General features: G+C 45.6%; 1 protein-coding gene across 1 annotated transcript in view; it reads left to right on the top strand.

The window, feature by feature from the left end:
• Positions 1 to 15,032, top strand: part of LOC126531865 (facilitated trehalose transporter Tret1-like) — a 59,534-nt gene extending 44,502 nt beyond the window's left edge. Inside the window, exon 6 of the mRNA XM_055070436.1 lies at positions 13,954 to 15,032. Coding sequence (XP_054926411.1) covers positions 13,954 to 14,282 — 329 coding nt within the window. The 3' untranslated portion in view covers positions 14,283 to 15,032. The remainder of the gene's footprint in view (positions 1 to 13,953) is intronic.
• Positions 15,033 to 15,854: the final 822 nt, after the last annotated feature.

Below are 15,854 nucleotides of genomic sequence, written 5' to 3'. Positions count from 1 at the left end.
GCTAGGCACCGGGGGCCCAGAGCTGCGCGCCTATTGGCTCTCGCCGCAGGCCACTTCCGCTTGCATGGTGGAACCCAAGGCCGCGGCCCGCGACGTTGCCTACTAGATTTAAGTTTGTTTACGCTCTGACGCTGGGCTGCCACCGCGGTGAACGTGTTACATTACTGGGCTCTGTTCCCCATTTGGCGATAGGAGCACGCATCACTTGCATTGTGGTGTATCCGAAGCACGTGAAGCAACCTGAAATGTTTCAAGAAATGCCTGTGCAACGTTGCGCAAGGGTTGTGCGCAGGGCTTAGACAACGCCACGCCTCGCTGCCGAAAGCCGCGCCGCTCCGTTTTCAACGACACTGGAAAAGAATGCCTGCGGAACGTGGACATGAAACACATCGAAAAGGAAGTAGACGGCGACGGCAAGATCAAGGAGCCAGGTGTTGAGGCCACAGCAATAACGACGACACGGTAAGTGTTTTGTTACAGTTCAGAGTGCATATTTCCGAGAACGCTAGCACGATAAGACTTAACGCCGCATAAGTTACGCGGAGCGCGCACTTGTCCATAATATTTCGACGCTACACGGAGTAAATGAGTGCATGCCACGTGGAATGAGAAGCGCGCCTATATTTGCAGTGTGCGTCCACAAGCCTCCAACGCATGTTTCAAACCTTAAGCACTTTCCTGCTGCCGCGCGTGCAGCTTAGCTCTGACCCCCCCCCCCCCCGTCTCCCCCCCCCAATCTCCGTGGGATATGATTTTTTATACCCGATATGCGTGAAGGAAAGCCCGTGGCCAACACGTAATTCTCTCGTCTCTTATTGGAATAAAGCGTAGACCAAAGGGAAAACTGTACTAAAACACCATGCTTTTGCTACGATTCCTCAATTATAAAAAAACGGCGATTTTTGATAGCTTCACTGCATCACAACAGCGTTTGCGGGGAAGCATTCAAGGTATTGCAGTGAGGCGAGTGAGAATTTGCGTGCATACGCAATGTAAACAGCGCGTTATTATAAAAACTCTAAGGCTAATTCGGCCATGCATCTAGCCTTTACTATGATCTCGGGTGCTCACCTGAGGCTTCGGCGCTGACGCATACAGTTTGTCGCAGTGAAGCGGTGAGAGAATTTGGTATAAAAATTGAAACCCCACGGTGCCATGGTTCTAGTCTTTATTATTATTTCATGTGCGCACCTGAAACCTTTGACCGCCAGTTTTATTTTTATTCTCCCTTGCTATACAATGTCACCACAGTACGTATAAGTATTGTGGAGAAACTTTTTTAAAGCACGTTCACCAGCATGAAATGCGTTTCTTTTCGTACGTCTTTTTATAGGTCTTCTATACTCTAAATCGTGAAGTAGGCTTGATGGCACAATAACAACATGCAAGTCTACTGTTGCTCATAAGGACAACTCTCTGCAACGTTATACGTTTGGATGAACGCATTTCCATTTACCGCACTTCTGCACGCACGTACAATGAATTCAAGCTTAGTTCAGCATGTCTTTAGAATTAAGATCAAATTAAGAAGTGCTTCCCGGTCAGTACACTGTTTCTTCTAGGCTACTTGAGTGATCTCTGTGTTTAGTACCAAGTGTAGAAACAATATGCTACCATCAAGTGGATAACCTCTCCACTTGCTTTGTTTTGTTAGGTGGTTTCTCTGAGGTCTCATGTTAGCACACCACATGTGGGTCAAGCATTTCCGCTTGTGCTCGTAGCCGCAAGGTATTATAGAATCCTCTGCACTTTTTCACATGATATGGTGTGTTTGAATAAGCATTGGTTCAAAAAATTGTCTAAACAATGCCAATAAAACCAAGACATGTTCGTATATATACAAGATCAGGGATGATTTCTGATGACTACGCTCCTATTCTCGTTTCCATTTCATGGACGCTTCTTTCCGTCATTTGTGATCTATTAGGTATGTTTCTTGTTTTTTTAGGGGTCAGGGAGGGTTATACGCATTTCATGATGGTGAATGCGTTTTAAAATCTTCTCCACAATATATGCATGTACTGCGGTGAAATTGTATAGCAAGCGAAAAGAAAAATAATAACGGCGGCCGGAGTCCTCAGGTGCGAATCTGAGATACTAATAGAGACTACAACCGTAGCCCAGTGCGGTTTCCAGTTTTTATAACATGTTTGTTACACTTAGTACGCGCGCAAATTCACTCTTCGCTTCACTGCAACACACACTATGCTTCAGCGCGGAGGCCTCAGGTAGGCTACCTGAGATAGGCTAGAAGCCTGTACAAGTGAAGTTTACAATTTTTATAATACCGCGTTGCTTACACTGCGTAGGCGCGAAAATTCTCACTCGCTTCGCTGCAATACACTGAATGCTTCGAATTGTAGCAAGCTCGGGGTTTTAGTAGCGTTTTTCCCTTAGTCTACGCTTTATTCCGCTAAGAGACGAGAGAATCACGTGTTGGCCACGGGCTTTCCTTCACGCATAGCGGGTATAAGAAAATCGTATCCCACGGAGAAGGGGGGGTCAGATCTAAGCCGCACGCATGGCAGCGGGAAAGTGCTTATGGTTTGAGGCATCCTTTGAAGGCTTATGGTCGTACATCTGCAAATATATGCGCGTTTCTCATTCCGCGTGGCATGCACTCAGTGACTGTGCTGCGTCGATATGTTTGGACAAGTGCGCGCTGCGCGTAACGTATGCGGCGTTAAGTCTTACCTGATCGGGCTAGCGTTCTCGGAAATATGCACTTTGAACTGCAACAAAAACTTACCCTGCCATCCTTATTGCTGTGGCCTCAACGTATAGTCATGATGATGATGATGATGAAGCCACTATTAATGGCACAAACCCACTACGGGGGATAGGCCACGAATCGGGTGGTAATATAATTGAAAAATAAAGTAAATTAGTTAATAAATAAATAACAGAAAAAAAGAAAATAAGTTAATTCACTAATATGAGAAATAAACTAATAATAAATGAGATAAAGTAGTGTGTAATATGGTAGTCAGCCTTGCCTTGAAAGGAGTAGTAACAAGAACTCATTACTGGAATACACAAAGTAAAAGATATACTGAAACATGAGCAAGTTGAATTTTGAATAATGATGTTAATAGTAATATTACCTGAGAATTTGTGTTCTTACTTTTTGAATTTTCTAAAGTGAAGTACAAGTAAATCAAATATGAAAACTGAGAAATATTAATAAGGCAGTCTTCTGGTGTCACATACGAAATTGAACATGGCTAGGCAAACGTTCCTTTGGCCGTATCGTAATACCGTTGCTCCAAGGGAGAGTAGAATAGTACTGCTCAAAGGCAGTAATAGATTACGAAGCGGAATTTCTAGACATCATTTTCAATGATTAGAAGACCGCCGACGCGATAATAAGAAAATTATCGATGGATTCCGACTCAGTGCAAAGGTAGCACAAAGGGGAAACCGCCAGACCACATCTGTGCAATAAAAATTAGGTGCTGCAATACGGCAACGCAGCCTCCTCGTAAATGATGCTTCGAATTGCCGGTTAGGACACCAAGAAGTCGGTTCGAAGAAGAATTTAGATGCATGAAAGCTGTAGAGTTTGCTAATGACAGGTTTTTTTTGTCTTCGGTCAAAGAAAACTGCTTATATCTTGCTGCAGTGATGTGCACAGTTGCCGGCAGCACAGACATCGCCGGACCTGCTAAAGAAGATCCTGCTAAGGAATCGCCTATTTCATGGCTCCATGATCATGCCGCCACCGCCGCCTTCTTCCTTTTCGATGTGGCGCGTGTCCCCGTTCCACGTGATTGCTTTTTCAGCGTCGTTAAAAACGGATCGGCGCGGCGTTGTCAAAGGCCTGCACACAACCCTTGCGCAACGTTGCACAGGTGTTCCTTGAAACTTTTCAAGTTGCTTCATGTGCCTCGGATCCACCACAATGAAAGTGATGAGTACTCCTATCACCAAATGGGCATCAGTCTCCACTGCCGCACCGCGTTCACCGTGGTGGCAGCCCATCGTCGGAGCGTAAACAAACTTAAATCTCGGAGGCAACGTAGGAGGCCGCGGTCCTGGGTTCCGCCATGCTAGCGTAAGTGGGCAGCGGCGAGGACCAACAGGCGCGCAGCGCTGCCCCCCCCCCCCCCCCCTCGGCGTCCAGGGGATATGTTTTCCTTATACGTGTCCAGGACACCGCAAGACTCTGCCGCCGCTCTCACCCTTTGGACTAGGGCCCTTTGGGCTTCCAGTCCAGAGAAGTCGCCGAGAGCGGTCTCCCACGCCTCTCGTGTGGGGGATGCGGAAGGTGCGAGAGAGGGGTTTTGGGTAGATGCCGACTCCATGTGAAATACGTCTGAGGTCTCCCCACAGTTGGAGCACTTCCAGTTGGATTTAGAGTCCCAGAAACGAATTGTTGCGGGGCAGAGCAACGCATTGGTCTGAAGCCTTCGAAGGGTTTACTCATCTGCTTCACTCAAACTTTCGCAGGCTCCTGGTAGAGCCGACTCCGCTCTCGATAATGGAATAGAATTTCTCTGAAGTTCAGGAGTAGCTTCATGTTTGCCGAGTTCCGGGAGGTAAGCGTTCTGTCCGTGGCGTGCGCAGTCTCATTAGCCTTGAAACCCTGTTGTCCTGGAGGCCAGATTGCGTGTTTGGCCTGGATGTGATAGTCACTTTTTCGGCATTTTTCAGAATTTCGCAGGTGAGAAGTGCCACCTGCCCGACCATCTATTGAGAATAGGCCTTGTGTGAGCCTGTGATAACCATATTGGATCTGGGATTGGAGGCTACTAGAGCAACTGCTACCTCTTCCGCCCCTGATGAGTTTGGGGCTCTGAAGGAAATTCCTTTGACGTGAGCATCCTGGTGAATGACAGCCGCCGTGTAATCCCGTCTGGTGACGGTGCGGCCGCATCCACATAGAAGGCTCCTCGTTTAGACCGATATTTGTGCGCCAAGTCTTTCACTCGGGCCTTTCATTGGCCTTCGTGGGAGTCAGTGTCCAAGTTACGCGGTGGGGGTCGCAGATGTAGTATTTGCCTCCATGCTTCCGGTACCCGATCTGTGGTGCCTAGATGGGTCGGGTGTGCGATACTCCGACACTCCAACAGACGAGCTCCATGTTGGGTTGAGCTAAGTCGGGTGTATTGGCCTGTAAGATGTGCCTCGCGAAGTTACGGAAAGGAGTTGTAAACTCCCAGAGCCCGGAGTGTAAGTTGGAGGTGGTGATATGTGTGTATGTATAAGGTGACAGTCGCATATATATATATATATATATATATATATATATATATATATATATATATATATATATGTATACATGTATAAATAAACGAGAAGAAAGGGGGTTAACCGAGGGGCACGATTTTTATTAGTCATATTATGAGAAGCCAACAAGCACTGACACCAAGGACAACATAGGGCAAATTACTTGTGCTTAATAAATGGAATGTAGAAAGGATAAGTTATTGGAAATTAAAGTGGATGAAAAAACAAGTTGCCGCAGGTGGGAACCGAACCCACAACCTTCGCATTTCGCGTGCGATGCTCTACCAATTGAGCTACCGCGGCGCTGTTTTCCCATCCACTTTCTTGGGTATTTATGTGTACTAGTAGAACCCTGGGAGTGTTAGCCAGCGCCGCCACTCACGGACCTTGGCGGCGGACGCGGAACGTCCTTGTTGCCGCAGGCGTCACGAGAACGTTGTTTTTTCATCCACTTTAATTTCCAATAACTTATCCCTTCTACGTTCCATTTATTAAGCACAAGTAATTTCCCCTATGTTGTCCTTGGTGTCAGTGCTTGTTGGCTTCTCATAATATGACTATATATATAATATTTGTGGTTAGTTTCTTCAGAATGTACCGCAACGCGTTATATGGCCGTTATCGGCTATGTTTTCCAGTATCGCGACAATTCCCTATGTCACACGGAGTTTACATTTGGTATGACATATTCAATATAATATGTGGCGAAATTTTTATCGTTTGTGGCATAATCAGAAGCTTTAGAAATAATTATTGAATCCTCGTTGTAGAGAGCTGCAGAAAGCAGCCATTCCGGGTAGGTCGCTGCGTTGCCGCGCGCTGCCCCTTGGAACATGCGGCAACCATCCTTGAACGGCTGCTTTCTTCTGCTGCAAATGGCAGCGACACAAATTTATGCTAGCGTCGTATTGGTAGCAGCTTGAATCCCTATAAAAGAACGCAACTTTGTTTTTTTGTCTTAAGAACCATACAAGTAAATCTTGCAAGTGTTTAATGGAACGAAGTAGACGTCAAAATGCCATAATTCTACTAAATTTTAGCCCGAAAAGTTCAGCGACAACTGTAAAATCTTTTTTTTCGAAGATTTTAAGCGAGATGTGCTCGTTCCCGCAGAGGGGTCCACATCGAAATGCAGCTGCCGCTGCAGGGATTGAACCCGCGTCTTCAAGCTGAGTAGTGCAATTCCATAGCCATTGTTATCAGTACGGGCTAACGCGCGCGCTGCTTAACTGACTAATCTACCACCTTGGCCTGTCTCGTCCAAATTCGATGGTGTTTGTGCATCTGTAGATGATCAGCTCCGATGATCATGGCGATTCCTACCGGCGTTCGCTTCAAGAAGGGCGGCGACAAATAGTCACCCAGCCTGCCTAAACTAACCCGTATTTATTACGTATGTTGCTACCGATCATTCCTTCATCTTTTCTGCGTTTACTTAATCCTATGTCTCTATATTGTACAGTTACCTATACCTGTAACAACCCCGGCTCTATCGATCTTTCCCCTGCTTTTTTTCCACTGGCACTCTAAACGTCTCCTTGCTTATCTCGACCAGTGGCCAGTTAATGCTCCCATCCGCTTTGAATCCCAGCGCTTATGGAAATTGGGCGTGCCCTACCGTTATTTATGGGTGAGGATTTTTTACGATGAGCTGAGTCGTTTCCTGATTTTTGCTGCAGCAGGCACATGCCTCAACTTGTTGAGAACATTGGCTCCGGTGTTTTTGTCCTCAGGTAGCAGATCAGGCCTCAAACAGCAAGAGATCCGGCCCTGTGTGATATCATGCAGATTCTCTGGCCTATTTTCTTCTTTGCAGTATTTATAAATCTCCGCGCACTTGTTTGTTTCCAACCTCTGCATCAAATTTAGTGGGAGGGAGTGTTAGCCAAAGCCATTCAATTTCGAAGGTGGGACAAGTATATCAATATTATTAACCACAGGCAACACGTAGCACGTGAACTAGAGAGCAAGCGATTGGTCATTAAATTCTTGTATGCTGGGTGTGTTCAGATGCGGACAGACTAAGGTGGGTGCTGACTATATTTATTTTTCAGTGAAATTTTCACATGACTCGGGAGAATGACTCTATAGAAAGGAATGAACCTACGTTTTGCCAAACCTTGCACGAATTTTCGAAAAAGAAATCTTATTTCACTAAAGGTGGAAAAGGGCATTTTAACGAGTTGCAGATATTACAACTTCGAAGAACTATCCCTCTGAATTTAACTGATTGTACCCCCCAAAATGTTTTTCAGTAAATCTACACCACTAGTAATATTGGCCCAGGGGAAGCTAAATTTACCTCACCAAAGGTACGTTTATGAAAAATTGCCACACTTTGGTTTCGGACCGACAGCCTCCGCGCGGACCTCGAAATCAGGGCATTTTCTTGGAGCAATCTTCAGCTAACGCCTTGAAGCCGAAACATATTTCTAAGAAATCTTGAAAAGGTTAGTAGCAAAGTAAAGAAAAGTATGGAACGACACCTCTTATACGGTTTTGTCATAACATTCCAAATGTCAAAATCGCAAAAAGTACCGTAAATTGGAACATTTTAGAGACGTTTAAAAATACACATCGCCGACTGTCATAATAACTTTATAGATACACCCACCCAGGACTGTTAAACCTAGTACTGCGTAAACATGCGGGATTATTTTATTTTTAAGTGAGAAAACTGAGCCTATTTTTTAAAGACCCGTGTATTGTCATCCAAACGATAGTTCTCGTTAAAATAATGAAGTAAGAAATCACTCATATTAAATTCTCAACTCATTATTTTTGTTTGAGTAAGAAATAGTGACTCAGATTGTGTCTTTCTTGTCTTTTTTTAGCCACGAAATGAGTTCAGTTTCAGTGTTCAGGGCTCCTGCATTCGTATTCCTACTACACTGCGTTCAGGCAGCAAGCACGCGCAAGCGCGTACAGCAAGTTATCTAAGACTGACAGGGGAAGCCTATTCCTGGCGTCGATATCTTATTACATCTGCTATCTGAAATGCTCCCCGTGTACATCAACGAGGCGCCAGCCTAGTCGGGAAGCGCGATGACACCACTTCACCGGGTGAGCGAGCTGGGTAGGTTCATATGAGCACAGTCGCAAAACCGACCCCGAATATTTTTCGTTTTCACTTAGATATATGTGTGAGGCATAATAACACTTCCAAATTGCGGAAGTGCGACTGCTTTTACAACAACCTTTTTTTTTCGCGCACAATCTGAAATTTGAACTGAGGCTATGACGTCTCTAGCACTCTTAAAGGAGTTTCAAAAATACTTCCGTGAAATGGATCCCTCATAACTACGCTATAAATAATGTTTACACCCTTGAGGGTGTAAACATGTCGCTCCTCCATCGTTGGCTGCCGCCACTCCGACTGTGACGTCAATGCGCAGAGCGCGCGTGCCCGCTTTTCTGCGCAACAACACTGGGCGCGACAGCAAATACAAAACTTACAATTCGGCACACACGTACAGGGACTGACAACTGTCGAGAATGTGTTGTGAGACTTTGATAGAAATGAAATGACCATAATTTATAGTAATAATCTAGCACACTGATCTAGCACACAAAGAAAGTCTCAGAAACAAGTAAGTGGCGAGACCTGGCAGTGAGATCTTTGTACATGGGATGTATTTTCTATGAGATTACTGGGCCTAAGTCGACAGTTATTAAGTACATCATAATAATTGCTTAACATTTCAGTTGCTATAATATTAGACACTCGCGCATTATTCTACGCTTCGGAAATCAAAAACGCACGCTTGGCTTGAAAGATGCCCGCCAATACACGCAAAATTGCCGCGCGACTGGCCGCTCGAGCCACTTTGCGTGTATTCGCGGGCTTCGTTCACGCTCAGCAAAACGCTTTCATGTAGCACGTCTCCAGCAACAGAAAGCTGTATCGGGGGTTCTTCATGTTGCTCTACTCTACGTTTTCCTGTCTATCTGGGTCACCGGGTAGTTCGCGGTCGAATGGGTCGCTCTGCTACGTTAACAGAATTCGAAACCAACCACTGACCATCCTGGGTCGCTGACTGTGTGGCAATGTGTACATACGTGCTGTTCTTCAACAAGCCTCCCTTATGCCGTCATGAGTCAGTGCAATACGCGGGACTCGCTAGGCACCGCTGTTCGAAGAAAATCTTCGAAGCCCACTTGGAGCTCTTGAGACTGCTGCTCTGTCTGTAACGGTCTTCAATAAACCTCTTTGATGCTAACTTGGATCGTGAAAATATCCCTTGAATTTCCCCTATGCTGAGCGGAATCGAATTCATATCAAGTACAGCAGCCTGACGAAATACCAGGCTGCGCAATAAATGCACTGGGTATGTTCCGCATTTCAATGCACGCGTTTCATGCAAAACGCTGTAGGGAGCTGCGTCATCAGTTCTCTGGCTGTTTACCGTTCTTCAATGACCCTCTCGCCGACTAGAGCTACTGACTATGTGCCGCTAAGTGTGCGCAAAGCGAGCGAACAATTCTCAGTGTTCGCAGGCACCGGCGTGCTACACTTCTGATCTCGAAGGCCACACGCAAACTTCTCGGCAGTTCGACTAGATGGCGCAGCGTTTCTAGAAACAAGCGCGAGAAAGGAGGCCCGTTTCCAAGTGAGGCGTTTCTCAGCGTTCGTATACATCGGTGCGCCGTGCCTTTCGGAGGCCACGCACAAGCTTCGTGGTGGCGGTGGTAGATGGCTTCGCGTTTTCTCGAAAGTTGAGCCCCGCGGCAGTACACGCTCTATACGTAACTGGTTTCGACGGTGGAAATACGCTGTGACGCTATATTCACTGAATGTCAATGCATTCCCGTCAATAGTCATCGTAACATGGGTTCTGCCGCATCTTTTTTTTTCCATTTCAACCCCATCTAAATGCGGCCACCGCAGCCGCGATATGATCCCGCGACTTCGTGCTTAGCCGCGCAACGCCAAAGCAGCTAAGCAGCCGTGGTGCGCATCGACAACCTGATTTTATTTTTCCCAACTTGAGCCTGAGGAGGAGCATGCACGCATTTTCTTGCGCCTTTCCGTACAGCTGAGGAGCAGCGTCAAACTCCTGTACAAAATAAATTGATGCCATTTTCTAGTAAATATTATCAGGTTACACTAACGGACGTAAACCGCCTAAAGCTACATTTAATTGCTATCGTTTCGCTTCGTAGTTGAGCCGCGACTGAGCTATTTTCGCTTGAACCGGAACGAAAAAGATTTTGCTTCCACACAGCTGAAAATTCGCTTTGAAGGATAGCGTAATGTTAGAACGTTCGAGCACTGGACTGCTAAATAATCCGAACAAAGTGCAGGAACGTCAACGTCAACGAAAAAAGAGCATTGACTAAACAGGTATCAGCGTTCTGATGTGGTGGCGCTAGTTCCGCATCAAAATGCGGAGAACGCTCAAGGATCGCGTTTAAGAGTGGAACGCGATATCATTCAAAGATCCCTGGCTGCTTCTCACGGAACCTGGCAACTGGAGCTTATGTAACCATAATGTTTACCGGGGAATGCTGGTGGCTAACGCTGTGCGCGAAGGTGACCTTTCCGGTAGAAACGCGGCCTCTTGCGTGGACCGATCCCGGAGGTAGGGCACAGCCGTGCCAACAAAATTACATTATTTCCAGGTTTCTGTTATTGTATCGCACTTTCAGTATTTCAATCTGAGACGATTTAACATAAACTACATGCGCTGACCGCGTTTTGTCTCACGACATTTGTTTGTGGACTTTAATTCCCAAAATTTCTAGGAATAATTTTGCTAAGGGGAAGCTTTAGCTCGGGCCCAACTCCAACGCTGCCTGTTCAAATACATGTAAAATGCAAAAACGTTTTTCTGAGATAACTCTTGGACTGATTTTAGTGAAATTTGTTGCATTTGAGAGAGAAAGCTAAATTCTAATGACAATCGGAAGCGGAATTTCAAGTTAAGTACTGAATTTTGTTCAAAGGATTTTCAAAAATTCGCAAATTTGAAAAATATTAGAAGCACGAAGTTTACAAATTATTAGCTGTACATAAAGAACAGATATCGCGGTTCAGAAATCGGCACCCGTTAATATCATTGAAAGCGGACAAACTTAATATGTCATTTTATACCTTACGTGAATTTCTTACGTTGTGTACAAAGGTTCTGCAGAAGATGTATTTTTATATTAAATTTTTTATAATAATGTGTAACGTATCAATTTTGTCCGCTTTAGATGAACTATATATGTAGTTCACAGAATTGTGATATCATTTTTCATTGCCGAGTTACCAGACTATTAAATTTCATAATTTCGCTTTGAGAAAATGTTTGCTTTTCGCCAATTTTTCATAAGGAATTGACGACCTAAATCAAAAATTTGATACCAACAGTAACTATATTTTTAGTTTTTCTTTTAAATGCAACAAACCTGGCCAAATTTGGTGCAGTGGTTGCCGAGAAAAACGAATTCTCCTTTTGCGTGTGTTTAGATAGGAGCACCCGAGCTAAAGCTTCCTCTGAAGAATGTAAGGCTAGGTATGAGCAGCTTTAGGGATAGAATTTTGTGGCTGTATAACCCACATATACCAAATGCCATATAGCCAGGCGTGGCGTTTACATATACCTATGTATATATACGAGAATTTTCGCTTGCGGGGACGCCGGCGCCGGACGCGGACACCGGATTTTCTGTGACACGGCGCCCCTAATGCTGTCGCGTTAAAATGGAGAATGCGGTGCCGGGCTTGCCTGCCTGAACGTGTTCATCCACGATACTGCTACGTGGTACTGCCGCAGGCGTTGTACACTGTAGTTTCCGCGAAATGCTTAGAAGTGGCTTAGATTGAAAGCGCTGAAAGCTGTGTCACATGTTAGAGCTAGCCTCATCAATATAGTGAACATGGAATTAGTCACTAAAAAAAACTCACTTAACGTCTGCGCGCGTTACCGAGTAAGCTTATTTAATTTAGCATTCAGAAAATAAACAAGAAATCTAATGATTACAAGTAAATAACTATGTGTAATTAGTTACGTACGATTCTGGTTAGAACCCTACGTTCGCCTCGGCCGCATTTGATAAATATAAGGGACATTGAGGGATGTTCAGACAGAAACTTAATTACTGCCTTTCCAATTTGTTACGGAATGAAACACTCGGGAGGCGTTAAACGCGTTTTACAAACGGCGTAGAATTTATCCTGCTGCTCTGTGAGATAAATAAATGGCACCAAGGTCAGATTTATCAGAAATCGGCAGAATGTTATGTGAAGTCTGCATGCGAAGTAAAATTTGTCCGAATGACATAGAGTCTTTGCAAAATATTGCTTTAATAACAGCTCGAAAACGTTGAATGGCCGTTTTACCCTCACTTTCCCCCCGCTTCATGAACGAACTGTGTCTCAATGAGTTCACGTTTGGTGAAAATTGGGGGAATCTTACGTGCGATGGGTGGTGAAGCTTTAAATTAAATTATTGGGTTTTACGTGCCAAAACCACTTTCTGATTATGAGGCACGCCGTAGTGGAGGACTCCGGAAATTTCGACCACCTGGGGTTCTTTAACATGCACCTAAATTAAGCACACGGGTGTTTTCGCATTTCGCCCTCATCGAAATGCGGCCGCCGTGGCCGGGATTCGATCCCGCGACCTCGTGCTCAGCAGCCTAACACCATAGCCACTGAGCAACCACGGCGGGTATGGTGAAGCTTTAACGTTCTGATTTAAATAAGAGCGTTGCGTATAATTACTGAACTTTCGGCTTGTTCCTATATTCATCTGTTATAGTCGAGCTCCCTAGTAGATTTTTCCGGTGTCCTTGGTGATCTAAATCAGGCACCTTTTTATATTTCGCACGATGATGGAGCAGGTTGTGGGTGATATGGAGGCAAAAGGTTCGAAGAATATGGGTCAGTTGAGGACTTTGCAGAAAATTACGCATGCAACCACTCCGCTACAGGCCTGTTTTAACGAAAGGAGCGTAATTTAAGCCGCTACCGTGGGGGAACAATACATGCCACTAGGATCTAGTTCAATGAAAACTGGAGCAATAACGTGGAAAATGTTCTAGCGAAGTATAATATGTGTTCATTGATTACGATTTCTCTACAATAATTCGCAATTACTCGAAAGCGTTATGCATGGGCAGTGATTTAACCAGGGAGTCATGTGTAGGAAGTGTTTTAATATATGTTGTTGAATTAGAGGCAACTGAATTGTTTATTGCAACTGCTTGAAAGAAACAACTTTCCTAGAAATTGGGTTGTGATTTAACAAGGTCGGGCAAGTCTGCTGTATTTAAAAAATAAATTTGTTCCATTTATTATAAGGAAGCAGATTTGCTGTATGAAAATTGCTGGGGACATTAACAACGCATAAACTGGTCTTCTTTATCAGTTGAACTTTGCCGCTGAGTTTAGGCCGGCAATGAAATATTGAATTCAGCATTCAGTAGTTGAACTCAAACGTAGCGCTGACGTGGATGTCTGTGTGAGTTCCTTATCATAGCACAGGATGTGCCCTGAAACGCATGGGCTAAGACACTATTATGAATTGGGATGATGTGTACACCATAAAGTCACCACCAGGCATACGGCGCTTCCTTTCTACGGGTTGCTGGAAGAGAGCGCTGTGTGGCTGTCGTTCGTTTCTCGAGTCGTTCTCCTGTTGTTACGCAACACTTGGTGCCGTTCCACCACGACCGACGTCGCCGCCATCGCAGAGAGCAACGGTTGATGGCGCATGTGGGGCGCCCGTCGTGCAGGTTTTTCTGTGGGCCTGGGCCCCGTCGTGTGGCTGCTGAACGCCGAGCTGGTGCCGTGTCGCGGCAGCGGCAGCCTGCTCGCCATGGTGACCGCGTTCAACTGGGCTTGCGCCGCCGGTGTGACCGCCTTCTTCGAGCAGGTGCGCGACACGCTGCGCCTCTCCGGACTGGGCTTCTTCTTCAGCGCCATCACGTTCGGCGGGGCGATCCTCGTCACGTTCCTTCTCCCGGAGACCGGGCGAATCACGCTCGAAGAGCTGCTCCAGGAGAACCTCTTCTACGCCGTCGAGGCGCAGCCGCAGGCCGGCCGCAAGAGCGGCAGGAAGTGAACGCCGCTTTGGCGGCGCCTCGGGGCTCCTGAAGACCACCCACATTAAATATATCGCGCGATTGTTTTTTCTATACTTGTAAATGCACGCGCGAGTGAAACTTTTGCATAACGTGATACATTACTCAATAAATACCCCATCTCATATATAACCACGCCCCTATAGTATTTTTATTGCACAATATGCAAATTTAATGTAAGGTTTAATATTGGCTGGAATCTACTAGGAAACCGAAATAATACAAGATTTGGGTCTAATACTTATAAGGCAGTCTGTATTTGATCTGTGTACATACCATGCGTACTACTATTTTCACCAGAGGTATTATTGCTTCTAAACTACACTAGAATTAAGACATTGTATCACCTACCTTATTCTCATTTATTGTTTTGAAGAGCATTGTTTGTATACATAGTACTGCCTACATGCCTTGGTTTCACCTAGAACTGGCACTAGTGAAAACAAGTATAAATTATAACGTGCTATTGCCTATAACTCGTAACAAGTGTGGGCAACAGGCTCATGGGTTTGCCGTTTGAAAGCTGCGGAAGTCGCTCCTTTTGGTAATAAACGCGTGCAATCTCTTTCTTTCTTCGAGTGTTCTGTTTGTAGATATATGTAATATAGGTAATAATATCTGGTGTATCATCTCCCTGTATTGTCCTTTTCTTGCTAAACTTTTTTTCTTTTTAATGATTTTGCTAAGTCGATATTGTTAGTTGTCGTGTGTCATCGATCTCGAGGGCGTGTGGATGCCACGAGATACGGGGTGGGGGAGACCCAGAGCAGCACACCAACAGATTTTAGTTACCCCAAACTCAAAATAAAACTCATGTAAACTGCGACACCACGAAGAGATACCAGCACGAATGCGACCTACTTAACAGTGACTAAACATGTCCCAATTGCCGGCCATGTCACTCCTTGGCCCTTTCTACGCGAAAGTCAGGCAACCTCCGCCTATGGTTGCGCGCTAACAGAAAGGAGCGTTCCTACGGACTTTTGTCGTCCCACGCATCGTCTGAGTCCGGTGCGTGTCAGATCTTCATCATAGTCGGTATTCTCGCCGAATCCGCCAGCGTTGCTGCCTTGGTGTTGGCCAGTCAACTCGTCCGTGCTGGTCTGCCTCTGAAGGGAAATCCTTCATGGAGTACCCGGCACTGCCGTGAGTGGCTGCAGCAGGTTCAAGGAGCCTCACTCGAACGTCACCGAGGTCGACGGCCACACCCTGGCCCGCCAGCGTCACGGACTTGACCGAACTTCCATGGCTCCCGTCGCCAGTGCGATGCTGACGCTACGACCTTCTTAGCCCAGAGCAACATCGATAATGCCAGCTCGGCGCCGCTTGTCCTTCAATCACAGCTCGGGCCACGCTTCTCGAGGGCTCGTGCCGCTCGGACCGATATGTGCACCGCATTCCTCTTACATATGACTGCGTGTATGCTCTAATATTCCTATGTTTTGTGTATTTGATAACGAGAAGTCCCCAGTGAGAGTTGAGCTCTGAGACCTCTTTCTATGTAATACTCTACAATGTAATTACATTTAAAGAACAAATAAAACCCTACTACT

Source organism: Dermacentor andersoni, chromosome 4 (assembly GCF_023375885.2).
Source record: "Dermacentor andersoni chromosome 4, qqDerAnde1_hic_scaffold, whole genome shotgun sequence".
Taxonomy (NCBI): domain Eukaryota; kingdom Metazoa; phylum Arthropoda; class Arachnida; order Ixodida; family Ixodidae; genus Dermacentor; species Dermacentor andersoni.
The sequence above is the reverse complement of the archived record's forward strand: the minus strand, read 5'-3'. Positions and strand labels throughout refer to the sequence as shown.